Source organism: Anopheles bellator, chromosome 2 (assembly GCF_943735745.2).
Source record: "Anopheles bellator chromosome 2, idAnoBellAS_SP24_06.2, whole genome shotgun sequence".
Taxonomy (NCBI): Eukaryota; Metazoa; Arthropoda; class Insecta; order Diptera; family Culicidae; genus Anopheles; species Anopheles bellator.
Genome location: NC_071286.1, coordinates 43847831 through 43873765, shown reverse-complemented (window position 1 = coordinate 43873765; position 25935 = coordinate 43847831). Strand labels below are relative to the sequence as shown.

General features: G+C 50.5%; 1 protein-coding gene across 1 annotated transcript; it reads right to left on the bottom strand.

The window, feature by feature from the left end:
• Positions 1–7841: 7841 nt before the first annotated feature.
• LOC131209413 (protein fork head) lies at positions 7842–9305 on the bottom strand. Its single transcript, XM_058202480.1, has one exon. The coding sequence runs from the start codon at positions 9303–9305 to the stop codon at positions 7842–7844; it is 1464 nt and encodes a 487-aa protein (XP_058058463.1).
• Between the last annotated feature and the right edge of the window lie 16630 nt (positions 9306–25935).

The following is a 25935-nucleotide window of genomic DNA, read 5'->3' as shown; positions in this document are numbered from 1 at the left end:
CATAGCCGTCCTGCGGAATCCCGCCGTGGAGGTACTCACGGCGAACGTAAGTAGTTTCTCGAGATCAGTGTCTCAGTGTGCGCGTTTATTCAGTAAGGATGGCCCTCGAATATCGGTGCTAATTTAGCACGTCTGCCCGCGAGACCCGTGCCACACGCGAAGTTGAGGCGACGAAGACAAGAGCATGCCGTCTGGGAGCGAAAACCCGTTTGCCTAATTATCACTTCTGGGACGCACTTCGATTCACCATTGCGCGGCGGCGATCGGTGGCGGCGAATTACCGGTGCGGTTACGAATTCTTTTCCCATTACGCTCCACGTGAGCCATTTAGCTGACCTAACACCGTTTCTCAGGCTCATGCTGTTTTCATCGCTTCGCTGCCTTCCGAATTATCGGCACCGGAGCTGACGCTATAAATACGCTTCTGTTGTCATGAGCACACTTTAATCACTGTCTTTCGAATGTTAAACGATAGTAAATATGTTTATCATTGCTAAACAACATGCATGCGCGGTTCGGTTCCGTCGCTTGATGTTTGGAAAAGGCACCTGGCGTAACCCAACTCGGCGTGTAAAACATTTTCATGTCCAGCCGTTTCGGCAACTTTATTCTCGCAAAAGGTGAATTAATCAGGTCATCTCTCGCTATCCCCGTGCTGGCCGCGTAGGGGCCCGGAACAGCATTCACGCTGACGCGTAAATGGCGATCCGTTTACGATCCTTTTGGGGTGTCATAAAGTGCCGACAGCGTGGCGAAGAAGCCGTTTATCGCCCGCTAGCCAGCAGCTGCGGCACTGGTTCCCGAGATATGTTAATGGGTTTATGATTATGCATAAAATCAGTGACTTCGATTTTCAGCTTTTTCGGTTTCGCCACCGACGCCACGACATCGGCCACGTCACACGTCGCGTCGGACGGAAGTCGACCAGCGCGGGATCGAACACTTGCATACATTTATTTAAACGCTAACGAGCGCTCCGGTTTTCGGGTGGGCCCGGGGCCGCGGCGGATGAAGCGTCAGCACCGGCCCCAGCAGAGATGTCACTGGTATGGCATCCGCCGTTATTTCGGGAAATGGAAATTAACGAAATTTTCTTATCACTCCGCAAACACCTTCTACATTATTTCATGTGTATGTCATCATAAATTTTCGGGCGCGCTCGTCGGGGACCCCGGAAAGCAGCACTGCAATTTTGCGATCCCCGGCTGTCCTGCCGCAGGGGCTGCTGGCCGGTAGCCGTAAAAAGGTTTTTGGCAGAATGAGGGATGATGCTGGCAACGGTTTTTGAATAATGTTTCGCCATAAACCGGAACCGGACGTCGAAAGAGTATCGATAGCCGGTACGGGTAATGCGGAACCGTGACCCGTCGTTGATGCCGCAGTCCGGATCACGGGGCATATGTTTGGTTTCCGCAATCTTCCGGGGAGCCAACGATGGGCTGGGCTTAGCCCCCTCCCCGTTGGAATGCCGAGGACTTGCTAACAAACTGTCCCCTGGTTGCTATCGATGCTAACGATGAGTAGCCCATATGATATTCGGGCGGACAGGCCCATCACCGCCTAACGAGGGGCGCCTATCGTTTTAACATAAAATGTCACTTTCCGCAGGTCCACACGCAGGGGCTTATCAATCGATGCGACGTGTCCTGTTCAATGATACAACTTTGTCAACACACCCAATGGTTAGATAATTTTACATACTTTATTAAAATCGGTAAAACCATCTATCTAATCTGTTCATTCGTTGTTTATTAATTTATGAAGACTACTGAAAGGAAGATTTCAGAATGAAATCGATTGATTGTGGAACTGAATTAAATTAAAGACAGAAACACGACTGCCGTCCGCCTGTAGCCTGCCATCATAAGCTGCGAAGCCTTCGCGTTGGAAAGAAATCACGTAGACACGCGTCAGCAAGCGAAAATTTTCAACTTATCACTAAAGATGTGAGGAACTTGCTTACGAAAATCGAGTCCATCGATCGACCTATGCATTTTTCACCGTGCCTTCCCGTGCCTTCCCGTGTGTGCGTGCTTTCCACTGGAGCGGCAGGATTAATTCCACATCCTAAGCGCCCATGGCACATATCTTTAAACACCAAGCGTGTGTCCAGCCCGCAAAACCATTCATGGCTCGAAAAAGGCCGCGGAGGAATACTAAACTATCATAAAACCGCTCGTGCAGATAACGTGTATCGTGCTCTGTTTGTACATCACTCAAAATAAACTCCTTATTCCGGTGACTTTAAAAATGTTATTTTTACGAATAGTTCACAAAACACAATCACACAATTCAAATCAACTGTCCCGCGCTGCTGCAGTGTTTCTTTAGGGCATAATTTATGATACTTTGCGATAAGCGATGATAGTTAGGCACTCCGGTGCAACACTGCACCCCGGTGAACCCGGTCCATGATTCGAGCACAAAATCATATTAAAACGGAAGGTCCTTGTATGTATAGGCCCTCGTCCACGGACGACCCTTCCGCGAGTCGAGATAAGGGTGTACACATTCGAAAGCGACGACAACTTCATCTTGCTCCGGAGTCGAAAGGTATAAAATAAACGAAACCTTTAATATAAAGTATTACTTACATAGTTATTGTACAACCGAAAAGTAAATTTAAAAAACGGCAATTGAAGTCTGAGTAGACCTGCCAGAACAATGCCAAACCAAGTGTCTGTCTCCTGCGGCGGCTGAAGTGGCTCGATTTCATTCTGGACAGGATTGAAGTATTTCCTCGTTAAATAATTGGGTTGCACTCCATGCGCACTGTTTTCGTGCGCGGCCACTTCTTGCGACGGCCGGGACCTTGCGCCCGTTATCGATTGCGGTTTGTTGTATAATTGTGCCCATCGTTTCCTTGCCCCGCTGATTGTGTTCCGGTTAAGGGCGCCGATACACAATTACAGTGATAGATGCACTTCAGCGCATATGGCGCCGCACATATTTCCCGTACTCGATGCTATACGTTTGCGGGACCCCGATGAGGTGTACCGATATGAAGACGGTGCCCCGAAACCGGAGTTTTTCAGTAAAGCGATAGTTGTGATTAAACTATTCACAACAGTTTGATTAAACAAACACTAACTTTTCTGGATGAGCTCAGCCCTATGATGACATCTGGTTGATAAGCTCATATGCCTAACAAACAAAGAATGAACGCTGACATAATTTTAAGTTTTTCGTTTTATTCATCAAAAACGGGTTACGTCCGGGCAAATCGTAACCTATCGTAAGAAAGCGCTGCCCGTTATTATTTAGCCATGTTTAACTAGTTGCAACGTCCATGAATCCGAAAGTAATTTCCCATTATTTTGTACGATGTTTCATCGACCATCCACAGCCCACGGCGCTGCTGACGAATTGTCTCTTTTGGCGGGTTTTATTGATTTTTCCCATCAATATTTATACCGTACAGCGCCATCACCATCACAGACGATAGCGCGGCTCGGCTCGGGTTCCTGTTACGGCTCCGGGTTGTAACGAGACACACAGCTCTATCGGCCTTCCACCGATAGCGCGCTACGGTTGTGTTGAGCATACCACCAACACAGACGCTCCGTTTTCGCCCTCCCCAACTCGGCGTTCTGCCCCCCCGCATAAACCCTTCGAGGCGCACCGGGCCCAGCGTGTCCCTTGTCCCGATCCGCGGATGATACAAAATGGACGCGCGAGAGAAAATCCACGCCATTCATCGGCGTACGCCAACGAATGGTGCGGGTTTTCCCGGGAAAAATTCCTCCGTCCGTTCGAGGCCGGGAAAATGTGGGGCTGACGTTGCACCAATACTCGCGCACACGCTGGCTAGGCTCCGCAACTCATACACGCTCACAGAAGAAAATCTGTTCCTTCCAGGATGGCCACGTTCTGTGTGTGCAGCGTTAGACTCCGGGCTTATCCGGGATGCCACTCGCGTCCCAATGTCGCCGGATCCGGAAGCGGTCCGCTGAGAATGTTGGTCGGCTAACCCATCGGCCAAGGATAGGTTCAGTTGGTCTCGCTCTCTGGACTGCGTCCGTCCTTATCGTCCGTGGTCGTCTTTCCGTCGGCAGGGCAGAGGCTGCCATTCGAAATGGCACTTGCTGTGGCTGTGTAATATTAAAGTAAGATAAATTTCCGTCTCTTCACCGTCGTCGTTGTCTGGGTGACCTAAGGCCCCAATCGATTTACGGTCGAGAGCGGCACGGGAAATGTAAAAGAGTTTCCGGGCACAATCCGGAACGGAACACGGTCACCGTGACACACCAACAGCCACGCCAATAAATTGTTTCTTTCGTCCATCATTCTGAAATAATCGGAACCCCTTGCGCTCGTGGTGACCTTTTTCACTCAGTTTCACCCAGATACAGAAAGTAGAGCCATTTCGAAGAGTTATCTTTAGATCACTTTTTATTTTTATTATTATCTTTTATTTCCTTTCGCGAATGCTTCGATGAATGAAACGCATGATGCCGCTAAAGTTCGCAGTTCACTTAAAACGATAATGCCACGATTCCGGACCCGGACCGTTCAACAACATTTCGGGGTCCTGCTCTCCCTACACGGTCTTGCTATTTAGTGACCGCGGGCGATTAGGAGAATGTTGTTGTTTGTTGTGGGGAGGTTTGAAACGAATGGATGGAGTTCCTTAGCTTCCAAGTAACCGGCATAGCAGGTAATACACATCAAGTTGCATATGTATTGCGTATGTACATTGCACAATATTGGTCATAGCTTCCTTCCCCTATGCGCGCCCGTTCACGGAGTTGCTACGGAGTGGCCCCATCGGCGAACGTCTCGTCGCCTGCGCATTCCACTTGGCATTTAGTATTTTCCTAATATTATCAATAAATTGAAGTTTTTGCAAGTTCCGCCGCACATTCCGTTACCGAGAACGAAAACCGGCCAGAGAGTAGAAACCTAGAAACTAAACGCTATTAACAAACGTTCGCCTCAAAACGAGACGAGAGTCGGAACCGAAACCGAACCGGGGTTTTATTGTTTCCGCCTGTGTATTTTACCCTATTAGCTAATCGTATCGCACCAATATTGTTTCACCGCGCCCTGTCACAATGCTTCGCCTAGTATCTGCCGATCGGCCGATTTCTAACACAGTGTGTCTCGCCACAATTGCGCGTGCGCTCCTGGACGCGCCTCGCGGCTAGGAAATTGTTTGTTGCATTTAAATTTCTACCCTTTCTGGCGATGTCCGCTTTGATTTTTCTTTGCCTTGTTTGCCTTGTCTTTCTAAGTTAAAAGGGGGTGTGATACCTTAGCACGAGTGGGAAAATATCATAAATATGTACACAGATTCGTTGGAATTGCTTAAAACTGTACTCTATAGCTTGCTGCCGGTGTTCTGTGTGTTCTGTGTGTATGGTTTAGGTTGTCTATTTGCTATTTCAACTACCACCGTCGCCGCTGTGCACTAGGAATGTCCTTTTTAAAGGGATGTCGAGAACGAAAGTCTTGCGTTTTGTTGAAACGTAACGAGCTACCGGCTAAAACTAAAAGGGAGAACTACGAATTAAAGTATGAAAAAACACAAAAATGCTACCAAGCTCTGCCATCGCGATCCATCGCGATCCTGGAAAAAACGTAGACCTTAGCTAACCCTTCCTATAAATTCTTTGTTTCGCCGCAAGAAGCCGCTTTAACCGCTAGTTGGTGGAGAGCTTAATAGGTTTGCTGTATAAAATAAGGTTGTGTTGTGTTGTTTTTCTTCTGTTTCCTTTTACAATAAACTAATAGTCGATATTCGATTTGTGATTTTTCGTTTCTGCCATTGCGACGAGATTAATTGCACATTGCTTGCCTTTGTAGTGTCGCGCGTTTGCGTTAACCTATTCCCGCACACAGCACATCCTGCTGCCCTCCTTCGTCCACGATCCGTGAGTCCTTTTCGAGTGTTTTGTGTAATGAAGTTCCCTTTTCGATTGCTCCCGTTCGCTGCCGAGTTGCTTTAGCTCAACTACACCTGAACCTGACCTGACTGACCACCGGCCAGCTAATGGGGCGCCATCTTTTCGCGTTGTTAGCCCGGCTCAACACAGCCCGGACGGTAGACGGTAACAGACAGAGTGTAACATTGTGGTGGTAACAAACGTAACGCCGTCCGTCGTAACAAAGAAATAAAAACCCCAAACGGACAGCATATAATTTTCACTAGACCTTGCTCACGTTCGCTCGAAAATTCGGGCGCTCCGGTGGCCACGGTGGTTTTCGGTGCTTCTCGTTAGCATCCAGCAGCTAAACATCATCGGTTTCGAGCTTTTTCGGACACGCTGGTAACCTGGTCCGGTCTGGGCCGGGGCGCGTCGGCATCCGAATTTACACCTGGCAGCCCCCTGGCCAGACCCGTTTTCTCTTCTGGGCCGAACTCGTGGACCTTTAGTTGCACCCATTCGCCGGGCAGAACCAATAGCCGCAATCGCATCATGCATGTTTAATTTCTAATTCAACTCGTCGAGCCCCCGGGAAAGTAAATCAAAAGCCCATCAGCGCCTCGCTCTGTGGAAGTTGGGATTGAATTTCTTTCCAACTTCCAGCTGACCACGAAGGGCCAGCTGGTCGTAGGGTGAAAACTTTTCCACCGATCCCAGAAACCCTCCGTGACGCCGCGAAACAAGTGTTCCATCGAATCTTCCGAAGGAGCCCCGGCAAGGTACCGCATAAAATTGAGGTCATCCGTTCGAAAACCAGACCCGCGCTGTGCGGCTGCGTGGCTGGGTGGCCACCACCACCACCACCACCCCAGTGTGTCCCCAGAGTGGGGTGAGTGGCGACTCCGACAGACACACGACACACTCTCGACCACGCCATTCCAAAGTGACTTCCATGCTCCACCATCCGACAACAAGGTCCGGAGGTTAACGACGGGGCCAAACCCCGAGGGCGCGCGCGAGAGAGAGAGAGAGGGAGCGCCAAAAAGGGGTACAGCATGAACCGCTGCTCACCGGAACCCCCGGTGGGTGAGGGGGCCGAAAAGGAACTACCGGGCATTCCGGGGGCCGTGGGTGAACGTGAAATTTATTCAAGCCGCGCTTCGACCGTGACGCGAGCGTAAGTTTGGTTAGCTGGACAGCACTCGAGAGCCGATCGACGACGGGGACAAGAAGCCGGATCGGGTGGCGTTGTTGAGTTTACCCGTTTTTGCTCCACCGCTTCTTTTCGGGCCGATAGTTTGGAAAAAATGGATGAAGGACCAGAAGACCCAGAGACGAGAAAAAGTGAGGCCCACGGCTTGTGATTATGATGTGATCGTTTACATCCTCGCCGGATCGGTGCACTTGTGAATATTCCGAAACCCTATCATTGCTTGACCGTCCCTTGAAGCCGGGTTCTGAAGGTCGTTTCTTCGGACAGCCCGGCACAAGTGTCATCTGCGCTGGTGCGCCGCACGCTCCACTCTTTGCGAGCGGGGTTTTTGGACACAAAACCACAACAACTCGAAGGTCCACTCGAAAACTCGGCCAGGCGGTGTCTTCCGCCACGCGTCACCTCGAGGGCTCCCGAAATGGAGCTGCTCAATCAGGCGGGGCGGCTGAAGGTTAGAACGTGACACTTTGCGGTGTGGTGTCGTCACTTTGGGAGCACGTGGACGAGGCGCTGCTGCTACTGGGCTGCTCCTGGTACAGCGACTCCGGCTGCTCCTGGTAGCGGAAGAGCTGCCGATTGATCTGCTGCAGTTGCTGGTGAGAGAGATTGTGGTGCTCTAGTTGCTGCTGCTGCTGCTGGAGCTGGAGCTGGAGCTGATGGGGCTCCGGTTCGGGGAGCTGGTGGTGAGTGGTGGTGGATCCGGTGGCATCCAGAAGGTGGTAGTAGCTCTTCAACCTCACTTATGCCAGCGGGTACTGATGTCACAAGCTGGTCGTGCCGGTCGACGCGTGGTGGTAGCCGAGGCTCTGGTGGTAGTACGAGTCCTGGCCGAGGGCGGCGGCCGCTGCGTGCGAGTTCGGGAGCGGGCTGAGCCCGTTGTAGCCGGCGTACTGGCTCATCTCGTACATCTTGATGTCCGCCTTCGACTCCGTCGGCAGGAGGCGCGTGATCGAGAACGGGTGACTAGAGGGCGTATATCCGGCCGGCTCCTGCTTCAGGTGCATCGCCGAGTGGTAGTCGCCGAGCAGCGACGGGTGGCACCGGTTCACCATCGCCGTCAGCTCCTCCTGCTGCAGCTGCTGGTGGGCCGCGTGGTGGTGGTGGTGGTGGTGGTGCGTCGGGTGGTGGTGCGTCGGCCCTCCGTGCTGCGTGTGCTGAGCCTGCTGCGCCAGGCACAGATCCGCCGTCGCGTGCAACATCGCCAACGCGTCCGCATCCTTGCCATGGTGGTGCCCGCCACCACTGTTCAGCATGCCGCCACCGCCACCTCCACCGCCCCCATGGGTGTCGCCAGTGCCCAGCTTCACGTGCTCCCCGGCACCCCGGTGATGATGGTGACTGTGGTGGTGACTGTGATGGTGATCCTCGTTCGGATCCTTCTTGTCCGGGCTGTTGACCGCATCGAGACTGCCGCCGTGCGCCGGACTCTTGTGGAGCGACCGGAGCACCTCCTTCTTCTCGTCCTTGAACCGCTTCTGGCGCCGCAGGTAGCACCCGTTCTCGAACATGTTGCCCGAGTCCGGGTGGAGCGTCCAGAACGAGCCCTTGCCGGGCTTGTCGGGCGTGCGGGGCACCTTCACGAAGCAGTCGTTGAAGCTGAGCGAGTGGCGGATCGAGTTCTGCCACCGCTGCTGGTTCTGCCGGTAGAACGGGAACAGGTCCATGATGAACTGGTAGATCTCGGCCAGCGTCAGCATCTTGTGCGGGTTGTTCTGGATCGCCATCGTGATGAGCGAGATGTACGAGTAGGGGGGCTTCGCGTGCGTATAGTTCCGCCGGTACGTGGCCGCCGGCTTCTCCGTCCGTGCCCGCTGCAGGGCGGCCGAGTTCGGGGAGCCGGGATCGCCCAGGACCTCGCGGCTGCCGGCCACGCTCGAGTACCCGGCCGACATGGCCGCCATCGAGCTCATGCCGTTGCCGCCCATACACGAGCCCATGTTGCTGATCGGCGAACCCATCGAGCTGTACCCGATCGGCGTCGACGTCAGGCAGTTCCCGGACATACTGTTCATGGCCGCCCCCATCCCGCCCATGCCCGGGCTGCCCAGGACGGACGCTCCGAAGCCGGCGCTCTGGGGCGACACGGATGTCATGCCGCCGACCGCCATCCCCGCCATCGGGTTCATGCTGCTGTACGTGGACGCCATCGGGCTCATGTTGCCGCCGACCGCCACCATGCTGCCACTGCTCACGTTGATCGCACTCTCCGGATATAGTTTCTGCATTTTGCTACACAACAACACACACGCGGGTGGCGCTTGCTCTTCGCTGCTCACCTACACCCAACACGCGTATCCTTTTTCGAACACTTAGCCAATTAGCTCCGTTTGGGGGGCCGGTGCATGAATCATGATCCTTCGGTAGCCACTGCACGTCGTGATCGGCCCATTTCGAATCACTTCACTCGGTATGTTCGTATCACAGCACGCACATCCCTCGACCTAGTGTTATCAATTCCTTGCCGAGCGCTTCCTTTTTTCACCGAGATTTTGCTCAGGGACCGTTGCACACTTCACTTCAGGCAACAGGTTTTCTTGTGTTTGTTTCCTGGCCACTAGTTTTCGGTTTTCTCGGATCACACAACTTTCGAACACTGCGGAACTGCGGATTGAATCCTTGGCCGCTAGCACATCACCCCGACGGTTGAAGTCCGGACTCGCGAACTCAGTATTTGTGGCTGGCTCACAAACGGAACGGCGATCGCTCGCTAGTCGATCGGCGGCGGCGATCGGACCGGATCGTTCGCACGTCAAAACACATCACATCACCCGCTGGATGGCCACTCGATAACGCGCGTCCTGCAGTCCTGAAAAATCGGCTGCCCGAGCTGGCCGAAAACTCGCTGCACCAGCACCGCTCCGCAGTCCGGCGAGAGCTTTATTATATTGATGTTTATGTATTCTAATGTTGAACAAACTCTGGCAAGGCGGGCGGATCAGCCAAACGACCGGAGCGAGCCTCTGACACGGGACCGATGGAACCGTGCGCGTGTGGAACCGATACGAGCGACAAGCTGCGACTGTTTGCAGAGAGGGGAACAGCAACTATTTGGCTTTCAAACAATATTTCGAACTGAAGTGGTGCCTTAAAGCCACACACCGCCTTGCCATCCGATGCATCGGGCGCCCGCGTTGGTGTGCGTGGCATCCCCGGCTGGCTCCTTCGATTCGGGTGATTGGTGGGTTTCCTCTTCCTTCTCACTCACGCCCAGCTTGTGCAAACGGATGCGCCCTTTCGGTGTGCGTGAGAGCGCGAAAACCTCAGCCACCAACACCAACGCTGTCGCGTGTTCCACCAATCAGCGAGTGCGCAGAAGCAACGCTGCGTGGCGAGCTCACGCACACACTTGCCCTGCGAGCGCTATCTTATCGGCACGCACACACCGCCGCCGCGAGCGCCCGTGGAGCTACAGAAAAAAGGGGCGGAGCTTGCGCTGTTGGCGCGGGCGAGAAAGAAACTTTCGGCGATGGACGCGATGGGCGATTCGGGGCGCCAAACGACCAGGAGCCCAGCGAAACTTCCGGTGCACGGACCGGAAGCTTCCACACCGCGAGAGAGAGCGAGCGAGAGCGGCCGAAGAGTGCCGTCGGCTTTTTGGGAGGATGAAAGGACGCCTCAATGTGACGGCTGCTGACGGAGTGCCGTTCTTCTGGCGAAACTGGCCCCGGTGGCCGCGTCCGACCGACCTACTGCCGTTTGATTGAATGACAGCCGCAGCGGCAGTGCCATGGGTAAGGCTCGGCAGGACTTCGGACGACTCCCTCCGGATCCCAGGCGGATCGAGTGTCTCGCGACCGGATGGGCCCCGAGTCGTGTTTGTGTGTTTGTGCGGAAGATGGCTGTCGGGTGACAAACAATACCCACACACACACTCGGCGAGACAGGATACGGCCACCCGCCCCCCCACCCACCGGGGGCCCGGCCAATACTTCGGCAAAGGCCGAAGGGCGCAATATGGGCGGGGTGTGGGCTCTGGGGTTGGTAGTGGCGGGGCCGCTTCCCGCTTCCTGCCTCGGCACGTCGGTACCGGCTGAACCGGCCGGCTGAAGACAGGCTGCGGGTTCGAGGAATTGACAGTTTATCGATGGAAAAGACGTCAACCGCACTCCGGCGCAGTGACCATTTTTACGGTGACAAAATCGGCCGCACCACAATGCAACCCAGCGGGATCGCTCTCGCCTCACCATCCTGAAATCCGGATTTTCGACGGCGCCTGAATATTACATTTCACTCACATCCGGCCACCCGTGGCGCGGTTCTAAGCCTTTCTGAGCCGTGCGTTGGCGTGCGTGTGGCAGTTCCGGTGTAAGACACAAAGTGGACGCAAAGTCGAAGCCGGCCGGTCCGGCGTCGGAATGGTGCGGAAGTGCTCTAGACTCGATCAGCGACGCTAGTAATTACGGCCGGCGGCGAGATGGCTCACTGATGATGGCTGGTGTTGGGACGATACAGCTAAGAAAAATGCGGTAGACCGGGCCACGGGTTGTTGAGATGGTAAGTGAAGTGTCCGCGGCCAGTATGTGGTGACGGGTTTGTGCGCGTAATCTTTATCTTATCGGTGCTCCGGTGCTCCAAGACACGAGGTGTTGAGGGACGGGCAGACGGGTAGATCTGTCATGATCATGTCGCGGAGCGGAATGAGTGTCAAGCTGTGGTGCCAAGTCGTCCCCGACCTACCATTTCGGTAGGGGACCCGATGCCGGGAACTCATGCTTTAAGATGTAGCAGCCTTTTCTCCAAAGGCAAATTCCTGAATCTACTTCGAGGACTAACTACTAACCTGCATGGCACACCCATAAATGGCTAAGTTTCGAAAAACGCGCTAAATTCTAGCTCTTTGCTAAGGGCATCGATGGACTAGGCAGCCTTCAGAGCTTCATGTGAACTTGAAGTTGACAGAAATTCGACAGAAATACAGTGAACGAGAGCAACATCCTTATAGGATGTGGTATCAGAGAAGTTTCTGAAGCATAAAAGATTGGATATGCGGATCGTATCGTAGTTTCGATTTATTCGAACCCTGACAGAGCATCAACTTGAATGCCAAACTTAAGTAAGGTTGGTTACTTAATACAGCTTTGCCCGTTCTAATAGTAATTATAAAAAAAAAGGTTGGATAAATAATCCTCAGTTCATTACATTGATTTGAATGGTCCGCAACGGAACCTAAGGAACTTACTACTTTTCTGGTGTAGTACATTTTGTACTAACATTAAATCGTTTAACTGTTTGACTCGGACATTATGTTAGAACACCCAATGGTTTCATCTAATGCTGTTCATCCCACATTACAAAGAGGCATGAATTACTCACCCAAACGTGTTAGCTTTGGGTTAGTTATCTTATCATAAAATTCTCGGAAGCCCTGACTACGACCTCGGAGAGACAGAGAGAGGGAGAGAAAGAGAGAGAGAGAGGGTAACGGAATGATTCTATCCCTAAGGTCAGAGCATGGAAAATATTCCTCGAGTTGAGTCGTTCGCCCGGCCAAACCGAAAGCCAAACAAAGCGGAAACGATTACGGATGGCCACCGGAGGCCAGGACCGAGCCGTGTCGACCATCTTGGCGATGCATCGCGTTCTGGTTCTATCGTGCTCCGCTTATCATTGAGCATACAGTACTGCGCAGTACTCGGTAAACAGCTACGCCAACCTACCTGGGAGCCAAGAAATCGGCTCTCTGTCCAGCGGCTGGTGGACGGATGGTGGACGGATGTTGTGAGGGGGAGCCATCGGCATCGACCGTTTAAAGCTGTGCCGCGTCTCACCGATGCTTATTTGGATGGTCTTGGACCGGACCGAACTTATTTGCCGAGCGCTCCGCAGCCCCGGTGGCCGGCAGTCCTTCCTTGCGTCCTGGCAACAAGACGGCAGCCGCGTCCCAGAAGGGAGCCCATTTGAATAAGGATAAGGTCATCAGCGTTCGTCGGCCTTTTTTCGGGCCACGCTGGTGGTGTCAGGCTTCGGCTTTGGCTTGGCGTTGTCTTCAAGACGTTTCCGGTCCGGTCTGTTTGGTGGTGGCCATTTTATTGTGCGTGCGTACGTGTGTGTGTGTTCGGGAAGATGGCTCACTGGCGGCAGAAAACTGATAAGAAAGTGAATCAGAATCACTCGCCCGGGGAATGTGCTTTGTGTGGCGGCTTCACATCTGCTCACTGGGAAGGCTTCATGCGTGCCGTGCGGAACGGCAACCCGATTTAAGGCCTATCTTCGGGAATGCAGGCAAGGCAGGAGAGAGAGAAAGAGATTCGGTTGGACTCCGACGCAGCCGTTTGCCGTTGTTTACCGAAAGTATCATATAGCGATAATACGTGCCCGTGCCGCTGACGACGTTGGCCGACAAAGAAAGTGTCGCCCGTTCGCCTTTGTCAGCATCTGCAGCAGCCGCAGGACAAAGAAGAAGCAATGGCGGCCAAGGAGGAGATAAAGCTTAGTCATCGTTCGTGACAAACCGAATCGTGCGGTGCGGCTGCTGACTTCGAAATGGCGCCCCAGTGCTGTGTACCTTCGCCCCCGTAGCCGATTGTCACACTTTCGAATGTTGCGTTATCAGCCATTTTGTTTCTGCTGATAGCCGGTTCCGCTGGTTCCCTGGTGCTGCCCAGAATCCTTTTACAATCTGCAGATGGGCGCAAAAACGTTGCTTTACGAGCAGATTGACCTGTTTCGGAGTGTTCCTCGGGGACGGCGTGTTTTCTTACCTTCAAGTGACACCGGTGGGATCCTGCTGCCGGAAAGCGGAGTCATTTTCTACTTTACGAAGCAAACTTAATCAAGCGCAGATGACTGACTAGTCTCGTGATAAGCTGAACACTATCAAAACAAGGGGGAAAGAGGGAGAGAAAGGTTGTCGTGTGCCGTCGTGTTAAGTGGAACTGGGTTTGATTTAAAGGAAAATCAATTTCTCTGGAAGAGTGGAGGATTTCGATGGCCGAAGAATGGCGTCATCATTAAGAGCGAGAAGCGCAAATCAAGTGCGCCGTACACGCGTGGCTACTTTCTATCTAATTTGTTGATGTTTGTCGTTCATAACGAGGGAATGGTCTTATCAAAATCACACACCTTTCTTTTGTAATATTTTGATGAAACATTTTAAAAAAGTATTCAGCTCAGCTTCGTGACTTTAATGTGTCGCTTAAACAGGGTCGTGATGATTTTGCTTTAAAGTCTTCTGAGTAACTTTTCCGCTATTAGTCCTGTAAGTATTCAATCAGGATACGTTGCCCGTTGACTGTGTTTTGTAATAAATAAACTCACATAATCGGCTTAATAAAAATCGTACTAAGGAATAGGTCAGAAATTCCGACTCGCTTGAAAATGCAGAAAAACTTGCACTTTCTAGCCATCCGTAGCTTCTCGGTCGATGTGACCAAATAGTGGATGCTCCATAAGACCGTCAATGGCGATGGCGCCTCTTTTTTGCCCTTTTTGGTTCCCGTTCGTTCACCCAATTGTTTATCGCTGTTTGGCACTGATCATCGACTCCGCGCTGTAAACAATAATGGATGTTTTATCAAACCAATCAGGTTTGGTGTGCCGGGCTGTCGCGTGCCGGGCGCTTTATCAATCTGCTGTAACCGGATTGTTAACCGGTAGCTATCGGTAACATCAGTTTTGAAGTTGGCCTCGGTTTGGGTTTCTTTTTGCTTGAGACATTTTGTTTTGCCACCGATGTCTAATGGGGGCTTAAGTGGTGTCGGTAGCTTCGGAACCGTGCCACCGCCACCGGGCGGTGACGTCTCCGGGTCGTCTGCCAACAGCTGATTTGGAGGATTTGATAATTTTTCGGATCGATAACTGACCGACATCGAGCACCTGTACCGCCGGCGTACTATCAACAGCGGTGGCGCGTGACATTTGGGCACTGTTTCGAGCGTCACGTTTCACGAGACCCCGACACGCGACATGCGTACTGCACGCGAGACACCCGTGTTTTTGGGGGGCGTCTACGTCGACGGCTGTGGGTTTTTATCTGACCACGCCGCACCACGGTGCGTAACGGTTTGCCGACGGCACTTTCGAAATGCTACTCTTTTCGCGCCGACTGGCGCTGTTCGCTTGCTGCTTCCTCAACCATCATTGGCGGCAGCGGAAAATCTATTGCGATTAATAATTTTTGCAAAATATTTACAGTATTTTGGGGATCAAATCAGTCATTCGTAGAAGCGTTTTGAAGCATGAAATAATTTTGTTTCCAAACCAATTCTTATAAACGGCATTTTTTATTTCAACTTAAATTCAGCTACACTATATTGTAACTGGACCAACGAAATCAAACGACTATTATTAAGTTGCTACTCTGAAATGGTTCAGATAATTTTACACGAATCCCATTTGTACAATTCATTGTTCATTCATTCAATATAATAGTATTCATTCGTCCTGTTGAATTCAAATGTCGTCCAAGTTTTCAACTTTAATTTTGCCGACGAACCAGTCGACCAACATTTGTCGGTAGCGTATGCCATCGACGGTTACGGCGGCTCTTTCTTCATTTTTGAAGAAAAATGGGCCGATGAACTTTAAATACGATAATTATTATTATTGGCTTATTAACATAATCATCGAGCTTTTCAAATTTCGTACAGTTACAAATTTCGTCGAACACACACCGCTTTGGAAATAAGTTTTAAATATTTCCCAGTTTTCTGCAAGCATTAAGTTTGACGTTTTAAAAATCAAGTAATTGGTAGTCAAAAATTCCAGATTGATCACCTTAGATGTGTCGCCAGAAGTATACGCTATACAAGGAAAGGTCATAGGAGTTGAAACTGAGGCCTATGCATGGCCTCTTCATAATGCTATTGAACTAAAATATTAACTATTCGTTAACTTCCTCAGCATTTTTGTGAATATTTTAAACTTTCATTGGCCGATTGCAGCGAACCCGGGGCGATAATGAGCTGCCCGATGACGTGTGCTGCATTGTGCAGCAGAGGCCACCACCTTCGCCATCACCACTGTCGTCGCGGACGCTGTTTACCCGTTCCATTCCATTCCGGCAAATGTTTGTTTTCACAAAAAATCATCGTATCATTACAATAATCACATACCATTTGACTCCACGCCGGGTGGCTCAGTCCCCCGGGAAGTCCCCAATCCGCCGGGCCGCCGGGCCCCCCCGAAAGCAAATCCGACGCTCAATCCGGGCCCGGGTGAAAACCGTAAAACGGCCTAGCGGCCGTGTCGGGTCGGAATTTAAGGCCTTAAAGTGCCTTCAACCCCGAAAACCGCAGTTCCACCGCAAACAAACGTCGACCGGGGTCCGGGTCCGGGCGCTGGGCCGGCTCACGGAACTCCGACTCCCGCCGGGGACCGGGTGGACCGAGCGTAAGGTAAGTGAAAATGTACATAAATCCCATCGGCATCGCAGCGCGCATCGAAAAACCATCACCTCCGAAAAGTCACAGCTAATAATTAAGAAATAAACATTGTTAAAGCTTATCGGGCAAACAGTGTGTGGCCGGGCGCGCAGGCCGGCCGGATGGGGAGGGAAGAATAAAAATTGTTTGTCTAAATATTGTCTTGTTTTCTCGTTTCACCGGGGCCGAGTGCCGGGGCCGTCGCGTATCCGAAAGCTGGCCGCAGTGAGAAAGGTAAGACAGGGCTTTCGTGAAGCGCTGAAGCGATCGTGCGATTTAACGCAACCACCTTCACGTTGGTGGCCACCTTCCGCTTTCCGCCTTCGGGGGCCTCGTTCTGGGTCCTTATAGAACCGTAGACACAAGAGTGATTACCACTTTTCACAACTCGCTGGAACTGGGTAATGGATAAGACAATAAATCGAAATAGGAAAACCCCCGACAGGCGGGTTTTGGTGTTTTCCACGGAAACCACTCATAAACAGGATGACCGTGTGGTGGGGTGGAGGTGGGCTGGGGGTCGTTTAGGGCACACATCAGGCTGCGCGGTGGCGTCAAAAGTCACACAACGGCGGGCGAGACGAATGCGGTTGCGCCAGCTTGACAGTTGCAGCTGGCCTGTCAGAGTGTCTTCCGGCCGGGGACCAGCCCGGGCCCAGGTCCGTCCCTGCAGACCCTCTTCTTATCGGGCGTGCCGTACCGTCGTGTAACCGACAAAAGCTGCAATTCAATTGCTGTTCGCCGCGCGGCCCCGATCAGGCTGTTTGCTTTGACAATCTGCCCAACACAACTACCGAGGGTGACACGGCCGTTGGCCGAGTGATCCTTGGACCCGCTAGGACCCGAAACCCCGTAGGCCCCGGGTGTGACGTGTGTGCACCAATTATGCTGCAACACCCAAACAACACACAAGCACAATGCTCGGCACTCGGCTCTCGGTACAAAGAAGTCCAGTTGCGGTCCGAGAGCTTCGAGAATCGAAAACTGATCTGTCATTGTGATTACGGATACCGTGGTCACCGTTGACCACCACCCGACGGCTGGCTGGCTGGCTGGCTGGCGGACCGTGCCCGTTGAACCCACCGCTCCGGAGGTCAAACCTTCAGTTCGGCGCGACCATAAATCGAGGGGCGGAACACCTCGATGACTGGGCACTAATTTCTTGGGAGTAACGGACCCCTTGGCGCACTGCATCGGCGGTGCCAATTCGTATCCCTCGTCGTCCTTGCCTCGGTTAAGGTGGTCAAGGAGCAATGCAAGAGGTTGTTCGATAAGTGTAGTGGTACGATATGAAAAACCCAATTGTACAGTTTAAAATATATTTTATCATTCAGTATGGTTTCCGTGAACATCTATAACACTTGTTTCAACGGGACTCCAATTAATTCCATTCCAGAAGTGAGAATCTGGAAGGGCTTCAAAATACGTTTCCACCGCTGCTATGACCTCATCGTTTGTAGAAAAATACCTTCCTAGCATCATTTTTTAAGGTCTGACAGATTGAAGTCGCTAGGAGCCAAATCTGGTGAATACGGTGGATAGTCCAATAATTCGAATTTTTGGGGGATTTTCTAAAACGAAGAAAAAGGATTTCTTCTGCTGCATATTGGGTATTTTTTCACGATTTTGTTCCAATGTTCCAATAAAAATCGGAATGTATTGTTTTGCGTCTTGGGTGATTTCTGGTCACGAACTTGTTTCGGAACCGAAAAATCACGTTCACACCACGCTTTGGCCTCTTGTTTTGATTTAGGATCATAGTGATAGTGATAGAAATTCCTCTTTATCCTTTCGAAAACGCTCCAAATGTTTTAGTCGTGTTTGACTTCGTTTGAATTCCGCAGCCCATCTTTTTACTATAATCATTGAATGCGAAGAGTTCTGATATAATTTCAACATTCGTCCAAAAAATTCCTTTGCTTTTGAGCCTTCCAAAAATAAAAATTCAATAACTGCACGATACTTTTTCCAATTAAAAAAATACTGTAACACGTCGAAACTAAATGGATGGTAAAACAAGAATGAATTGACAGATTGAAATTAAACTTGACATACGTTTACATGACGAGTGTAGCAACACAACGAAATAAATTTAGGTCAGCAGCAGTGCCCTGTGTCATTTTTACTATATTATTATTTATTTTTATGAGAACGGCCAGAGCTGTATTAAACACCAACTCAAAGTTTTGCATTCACGCTGATGACTCTTTAAGTGTTCGAACTGACGTCTTTCGCTTAGAAACCGATTAAATGAAGTAGCGAAACGGATGATCTACGGACGAGCCACAAACCACTCTGTTATTGAAACACAAAACTAATTGAACAACCCAGTAGAGACCTTAGGCGGACCCTCTATTTCGCCGCTGACTATTTAGAGTTTAATTGATGTTGTCTGCGCGTTTTTAAACGGATTTAGTGGGTTGTCTGACTTTCGTGGTACAGCGTTTCCCAAATGCCACAACCTCATCTGCCATACGATTGCTATCTCCAACACCTTGAGCAAATCCGGGGCCATAGGCTCACTTCGGGCTACGGCAGGCCGGACGTTTGGCGTTTTACATTTCTTATTTCAACACTGCGCCGGCCTCTGCACCGACGAAGCGTGACACCTGAAGTGAGCAGCTTCTCACTCAACAACTTCGGCGGCTTCGTCTCGAGACGTGCTTAAACGCCGATTGCATTGAAGCGTGGCAAGCTTGTGGACCACCCAAAACGATGTCTCATATCAGAACCGGACCCAGTGACATCATAGGTGGTGTGGGGAACTCGCATATCCCCCGGGTTCAGCTTCTCAGCTTCTCTACTTATCAGTAAACTTCCTCGCCCTAATGGTGGTCATGTTTCGAACGGACAGTCAAGTAATTTTAATGATATTGAAATAAATAGAAAATTGGACCCAAATTTCGATCAGAGATGAGCCATAATTTGTCCCAAGCATGATGACAAAGAAACACAACTCTTATGGACCGTGCACTGCGTTAGCGTATTGACATGTAAAGCATTCGATAATTGCTAGCTGTGTGCTCAAAGAATGACCGAAAAGTGAGGAAAAATCTAAGCGCGGCCGGGATCTTATCCGGCAGTAAAAAACGAAGCAGATACTTGTGAAGTCTATCATCAAGCTAAGTAAACTAGGCCTCTTTCGAAGGATTACGGAGATAATGTTATTGACACACTTCAGGGCCGCTCAAGGCCCTATTCAGCTCAACTCGATTGAGAAGCGCGCCATTTCCAGATTGGAGTGAAGAGGGAAAGAGAGACAGAGAGAGCCCGAACAGTGCTTCGCATTTGTCATGCGTTGTAAAATAGAACAATAGACAACCCAATTGGCTCCGCCAGTTCCGGGCGGAAGTTTTTATGGCCCGGGGCCACAGGTCTCCGGTGTAATCCTTCGAAAAACACCTGTAACCCCCGAGGATACTGTGTTCTTTCGACGACCATTTCCCATTTCCACGCACCGACGGCCGCTTTCTGGTGAATAATGAATAATAAAGTAGCATTTTGTTGCTCGGAACCGCCGCTCACCGTTCACGTGGGACGCGGAAGAGGCGATTGGTTTCTTTTCTCTCTCGTTTGCCCCGAGACGTTCGGCGATCCTGACCCGGAACGGCCGCGGCCCGGGTGATCGTTTCATTCATAACTAGTGCGCCTTTGTCCGCGCCATCGTCGCAGGAGCCCTCCTTCCGCAAAAGGATAACAAGGAAGTGCGGCTCCTTGCGCTCCGCTCCGATGCCTCCGATTGCCGTCCGCTTTCCTTGCCCAGAGCTCTTTTATGGTACTGCACTGGGTCAGCCGCGATGGACAGTTTGTGTTTGGCCGCGATTTGGATGTTTGTTATTATTTTCTTTTTTAGAATGCTCCGAGGGGAACGTCTCAACGTCTCGATCGAGCTGTCCGGCCTCGGTAAACCGCCACGTCTCAGGCTTGTGATCCTTCCCCTGTGTGCTTCCCTTCCCGTTGCTCTTTTAGGGATTGAAAAATGGGAAATAAAACCTCTTTCGAAGATGCCACTTAGCAGCATTGTAACCGGCGGAACAGTCCATGAAATTGAAGCCAGGATATGGGCGGCCAGCGGCGGCCACACCTGCGAGCGGCGATACGCGGGATGGGATCCCGCGGCACCAGGGCTGCCACTTTTCCGTGACCCACTGATCAGTCACCGACACCCGGGGTTGGGACGGCTTTCGGTTTCGTTTCCTCCGCCAGCCAGACATTACAGCCAGTGCGTGTACGGGTTTATCAAATTTAATTAGCATGGGATTGTTAAAAAGGAATATTTCCGTTCGAAGCCGTGTGGTCGGGCTGCACCATGGACCTACGCCGGGCCAGAGCACACCTTCCACATTCTGCTGCGTTCATTACAATCTGCGATCGGTGGACCTCCGACCGAGCTGAGAGCTTGGCCTTCGACACCGAAAGGGTGTGAATTCATGTGAATAGGAACAGAAGGGTAAGTGGTTTAACTATATCTGCCGTGTTGCTTAAGATAGTCTACTGTTCGTTGCACTCAACGCTCGACACTTTCGTTCAATAAAGTATTGAATAGCTCGTGTACGTAGTGATCGAAGTGTAAAGGTGAGTACAAGTCATTTTTCCGCAGAATAAGGCTCTTAAATACGAAACAACTGAGAGGTTGTTATTGTGTTATTTTCGTCGGAGAAACGACTTTAACAAAACATTGCAATGCAAGGTAATGCGTAATATTGACTTTAATCTAGTCCAAAAGGTCGCTTAACGAACTTAAAATAGGTAATATAATTACAAATGTAATTTGCACATAGACATAAAACATATTTACGATCACTAAAAAAATATATCCAACCATTTTAGGAAGCCCTGAAATCCAAGTCTCTTAGAAAAGAGACATTCTCGGAAAACAAGAGGAACATCTGGTTATTCAATAAGCTCCTGGAAGGATGTTGTTTTTTTAGGAGAAAACCAGGCACGCATCGATGGTATGTATGACAAGTTACAATTAATTTTAACAACATCTTCGATTCGTAAGACCCACCGTCAATCGAATGGACAGAATTAAAGACTAACAGACAATAAATCAAGCATTTTCTTCGTTAAGGTCCATGACCCCTTCATGGTTTTGCATGAAACGTCGCATCCCTCTGAGTAGGAGATAGCTAGAGAGAAACGATAAATTGAAGGCAATGACTGTCCTATTGCCTAGTCTAAGGAAAGAGCGCCCAGTAAGTAGGAGCCGCGACAAATAGGTCCTTTAAAAGCAGCAAAAAGTCAGATGCTCCATAACCGGAATATGACTTAAAAAATCGTAAATCTCATTGTTTCAATGAACATGAACCGCTTCACTGGCACGATGGAAGAGCCATAACCATAATTGAGTTTTAACAATAAAAAACTATATCACGGTACAGAAAGCTTGACTTTGTTCACACACAAAAAATATGTAACTTATTCCCGGCTGGCATGGCAAAGATCAAGACCCTTCGCCCGGTGCCGCCCGATCCAGTTGATCTGCCCCCATTGACGGTAGCACCGGCAGCACTCGATCACCCGAATCACCTTCATCGGCATTGCTCGCGGATCATAACCCGGCCACCGGCAGCATCGGTCGGCACCGATTGATTCGGCACCCCGGTGCCGGTCCGATCGGTCCGCTGCTTGTGATGATCCGAGCCTCAAGAACCCTTGCGGCCGAGGCTCAAGTGACTCATCAAGATAAAGATTTACCTAGTGAAATGCGGGACAAGTATCCACTCCTGCCTGGGCACGTATGAAGGCACCCCAAAGTGATCCCAAAGGCGATGTAAACAATCGCTGTGATTGAGCATCGAGCACAATGAGTCCCAGCGCTTCCTCTAAGGCTCTAAGGGTTCGTTCTTCTGGAGGGTTTCGGACCACCCAGAAGGACGGCGTCACGATGGGGTTTATTGCCGGCTCTTCTCGCTTCTCGCGCGCCTGGAATGCAAATCGCTACTGTGGAGCGCCATGGCCGCGGCCGCAGCTTTTTTCCGTGCTTTGCAAAAGCGCCTCAAAGAAGTTCATTCACTCGGCGGACCCACTGTCTGCGGCTGGGCGTCCCGTTTGAACCCAAGGTTGCGTTTCCGTTTGGGTGAGTTATTCGAACGACCAGCACACGACCGACCGACGGGACAGTTGACTCTGCAAGTCCTCGGACGTCGGGCGTTAAATGCAGTTCGATGATCGGACAGTGCGCGGTCTTCCTCAATGGACCCGTTTGTTGCTGCAGCATATCATCGGTGACCTCAAATATCGTTAAATGGTTTCAGAGACCGTCGTGTACCGTTGACCTGTCGGAGGTCGCAAATTGTTCCGTTATTTGGATAAAGGGGCCTCCATTATTTTCTGCCGGAGTCAAATACTGCAAACGCACTTTAATATCTTAACAATTTAATAATTAATGTAATATTTCTTCAGATCAAGCCCTTCTTTCACAGCGAACTACAACGATAACTACCAAACTCCAATCCAGCTTGTCGTCGTCGCCAAAAACGGTTCGATATTTTGCGGTCGTTCCGCAATCTCCAGAACATCTTACAAAACGTGTGGCCCATCCTCACTTACCACCCGAGGAACGTGATAATCTCCAACCTCTTCAAATCACGACTCATAGGGTCTGTCCCGTGCCTGGAGCGATAAATCAGCAACCAGCCGCAAAGCGGAACCCGCAGCCGCTCCGAGGGAGGCAATCTGTTTTCGGGGCTTCGAATGCTAATAAACGTACCGAAGGATTCGGCCTCGCTCGGAGGGGTGTTTTGCGTGAGGCGAATCTCTAAGGGTTGCGGAAACTTCCTCGCCAGGAACTCGTGCGAGGGTGGCCGCTCTTTTGTTCCTGCCAATAGGGGTTACACACTTAACCCTCGCTGTTTCGGGCTTGGTTGCTTGATCCAGTGCGCCAGGATATTAATAAACGTTTACCGGCAGCGACCAATTGCGACCGGTTGGGCGACGACGTTGGGCTCAAATCAGGATATAAATGCGTGACGCGTGATGGACGCTCCCTGGAGGATGAATGCTGGTCGTGGTACTAGAAAAGTACAAATAAACCGCCACAGGGGTGCACTCGGTGTTTTTGGGCTGGTGCAGCTCTGACGAATCATACCGTAATTGCCATAGGTTTACTACATTAGGTTTGCCAATTGATTATCATGTGTTTCATAGCGTTTACTTAACGGGAAGCTTCGGAATATTCCGTCAAACGGACGGACTCTAGGAAACAGTCCAAACTTTTCTTCCAATTGTCTACAAACTGTCATAAAAAGGACTGTTGCACCAATTTTGTCCATTCCCGAGTTGAATTATCGTAAATCGGAACGCAAATTTTCATTCTTATATTAACATATTTGAAAAATCGGAATACATTACCATACTCTTAGATTTGATGACGTCATGAGGCATTGCACAACCTAAACATTGGAATTAACAAATTCACTTTACTGCCTTATCCGGCCTGTAATGGAAGGCTGATAATCAGTGTCGGAACGGTGCCTCAATTTCCCATGAATAATGCAGACACTCCGAGAGGGAACTCCTCAAGGGGTGTGGGTTAGATTGGCCGCGGCACTGTGTCGCGGCTCGTGGTAACAGGTTCATTTTGGGCACGAGCTACGATGAGTATCTGCACTGGTCGGGCATCTACTTTCTTGCGGTTTATTTGCGGCTGGGGACGAATATCTGAGTGGGAACTGAGTTTCCATTTGGTTTTCCCATGAATATTGAGACGAGTCATGTCGCGTCATGCGAGAGCTGTGTTTTGAGTGTCGATTTGGGTACATGGGCCGAAAGTCTCGCAGGAATTTAAGATTTCTGAAGGGCGTTGGGATCGATCGATGTTTGTTCTCTTGGCCAACGTGGCGTTGTTGCAATTCTGTGAGAAATTTCGCACATTCTAGACGACCGCGCCAGAGGGATGCATAAGCAACGGCGTCGTTAAATGAGTGATAATATCATAATCATGTCTAAACATAGCTGCGGAAAGTCCGGTGCCGCGACCCAGGAAACACACCAGGTGTTTGTGTGGTCGGAACACAACATGGAGCAGCGCTCGGCGGCAGACGCAGGTTGGTCACCGTAATCGACGCGCAAGGTGTTGGCTACGTATACCCAATTACTACCATGATTTAATTCTAATAACATTCGCAAATAAGCGCTAGAGTACCTGTGTTTGTAAGTGATTGCGCAAATATGTATTCGTTTGTCGAGCAAACGAGCGTCAAGTTTATGCGAGGCTCCCTTTCCTTGACGAGCCGTGGCTCGCTAGTTGGCTGGTTGGTCGCTTTCGGGGAAGCGGGAAGCGAGATGAGGTGGCCGCATGCCGGGAGGTCAACATGACGGGCGAATGGGTGGCAAGTGGCATGTAGCAAATATTTTGGTGTCAAACATCGACATTTTTATGACTGCGTTGGGTAACTCCGGCAGCTGCACGGGAGAAATGTCAAGGTCGGGGGTCCGGTTTTTGAGGGAAATATCATTATTTTACTTAACTTCAGCGATTTCGATTAAACTCGGGAACGAGACAAACAATCGAAGGATAACACCAGAACGATCATCGGAATCAGCGGAACTCATCAGGGCATTTAGTTCTTGTGTTGTGGCTTCCGGCGCCAGTTCAGGACATTTACGGGCATTGTTTTTATTTTATTCAGTAATTAAAATGTCAATAATTTGTCAAAGATTAAAGTCTTTTTTAAATACATTTTGATCCTTTATCTCTTCAAAAGAGTACCTGTCAACAATTATTATGATGTGTTATTAAATATTTGAACTATTTGGGAATTTAATCTGTCTTTGTTACTTCACCGGATTCAATTATCATTGTACTTTGTTATCAATTTACTCACCCGCAACGGCCACTCGCCATCCAGTCAGGGGAAGTATATTAATTTCGTGTACAAATCGTTTTAAACAAACAGAGACCATCGGTTCGGCACAAGTGACTAACGCTGAATCCCGTCGTGCGTGACACGGTGGCCGTAAGTTGGCGTAATGCTGCGAGGGCTTTCCACCGGCGATTTGCGGGAGAATCCTTTTTTAAGTTTCCTACCTTCACGCACCAGACCCGTGAGGAGAGGGGTTCGGCCACGTGTTTTTACTTGTGCACGTTTTTTCCCATCCACCGAACGCGGCCGATGCCGATTGTTGTTTTTAACGTTTTACTCCAATCTCTGCACCGTGCTCGGGGATGCTGTGGCAAGTGCGCTAGGAAAACAGAACGCCCATAAGAACACTCCGGCCACGTTTAACAACCCTTGATGATAGTTGTCGGCAGTTTGGTCTACCAGGGTCGAGATTAGTTTCCCCTTCGGCCAGTCTTCCCGGTTGGACAGTTTTTGGCTGCCGTGTTTCGGCATGGGAAATGGTTTTCGGTGATGGTTTAGATTTCAACGCGAACGTAATTGTTGTACGATCCCAACACGCGATGGTCAAAGTAAGTGAAGACTTATACCACCTTCGGTTACGGTGCGAATGTTCCGATCCGTTGACCGATCTTTAAAAGGGAGCG

Coding starts and splice junctions, on each gene's coding strand:
- LOC131209413 (XM_058202480.1), bottom strand. CDS start 9,305: ATGCAGAAACTATATCCGGAGAGTGCGATCAACGTGAGCAGTGGCAGC.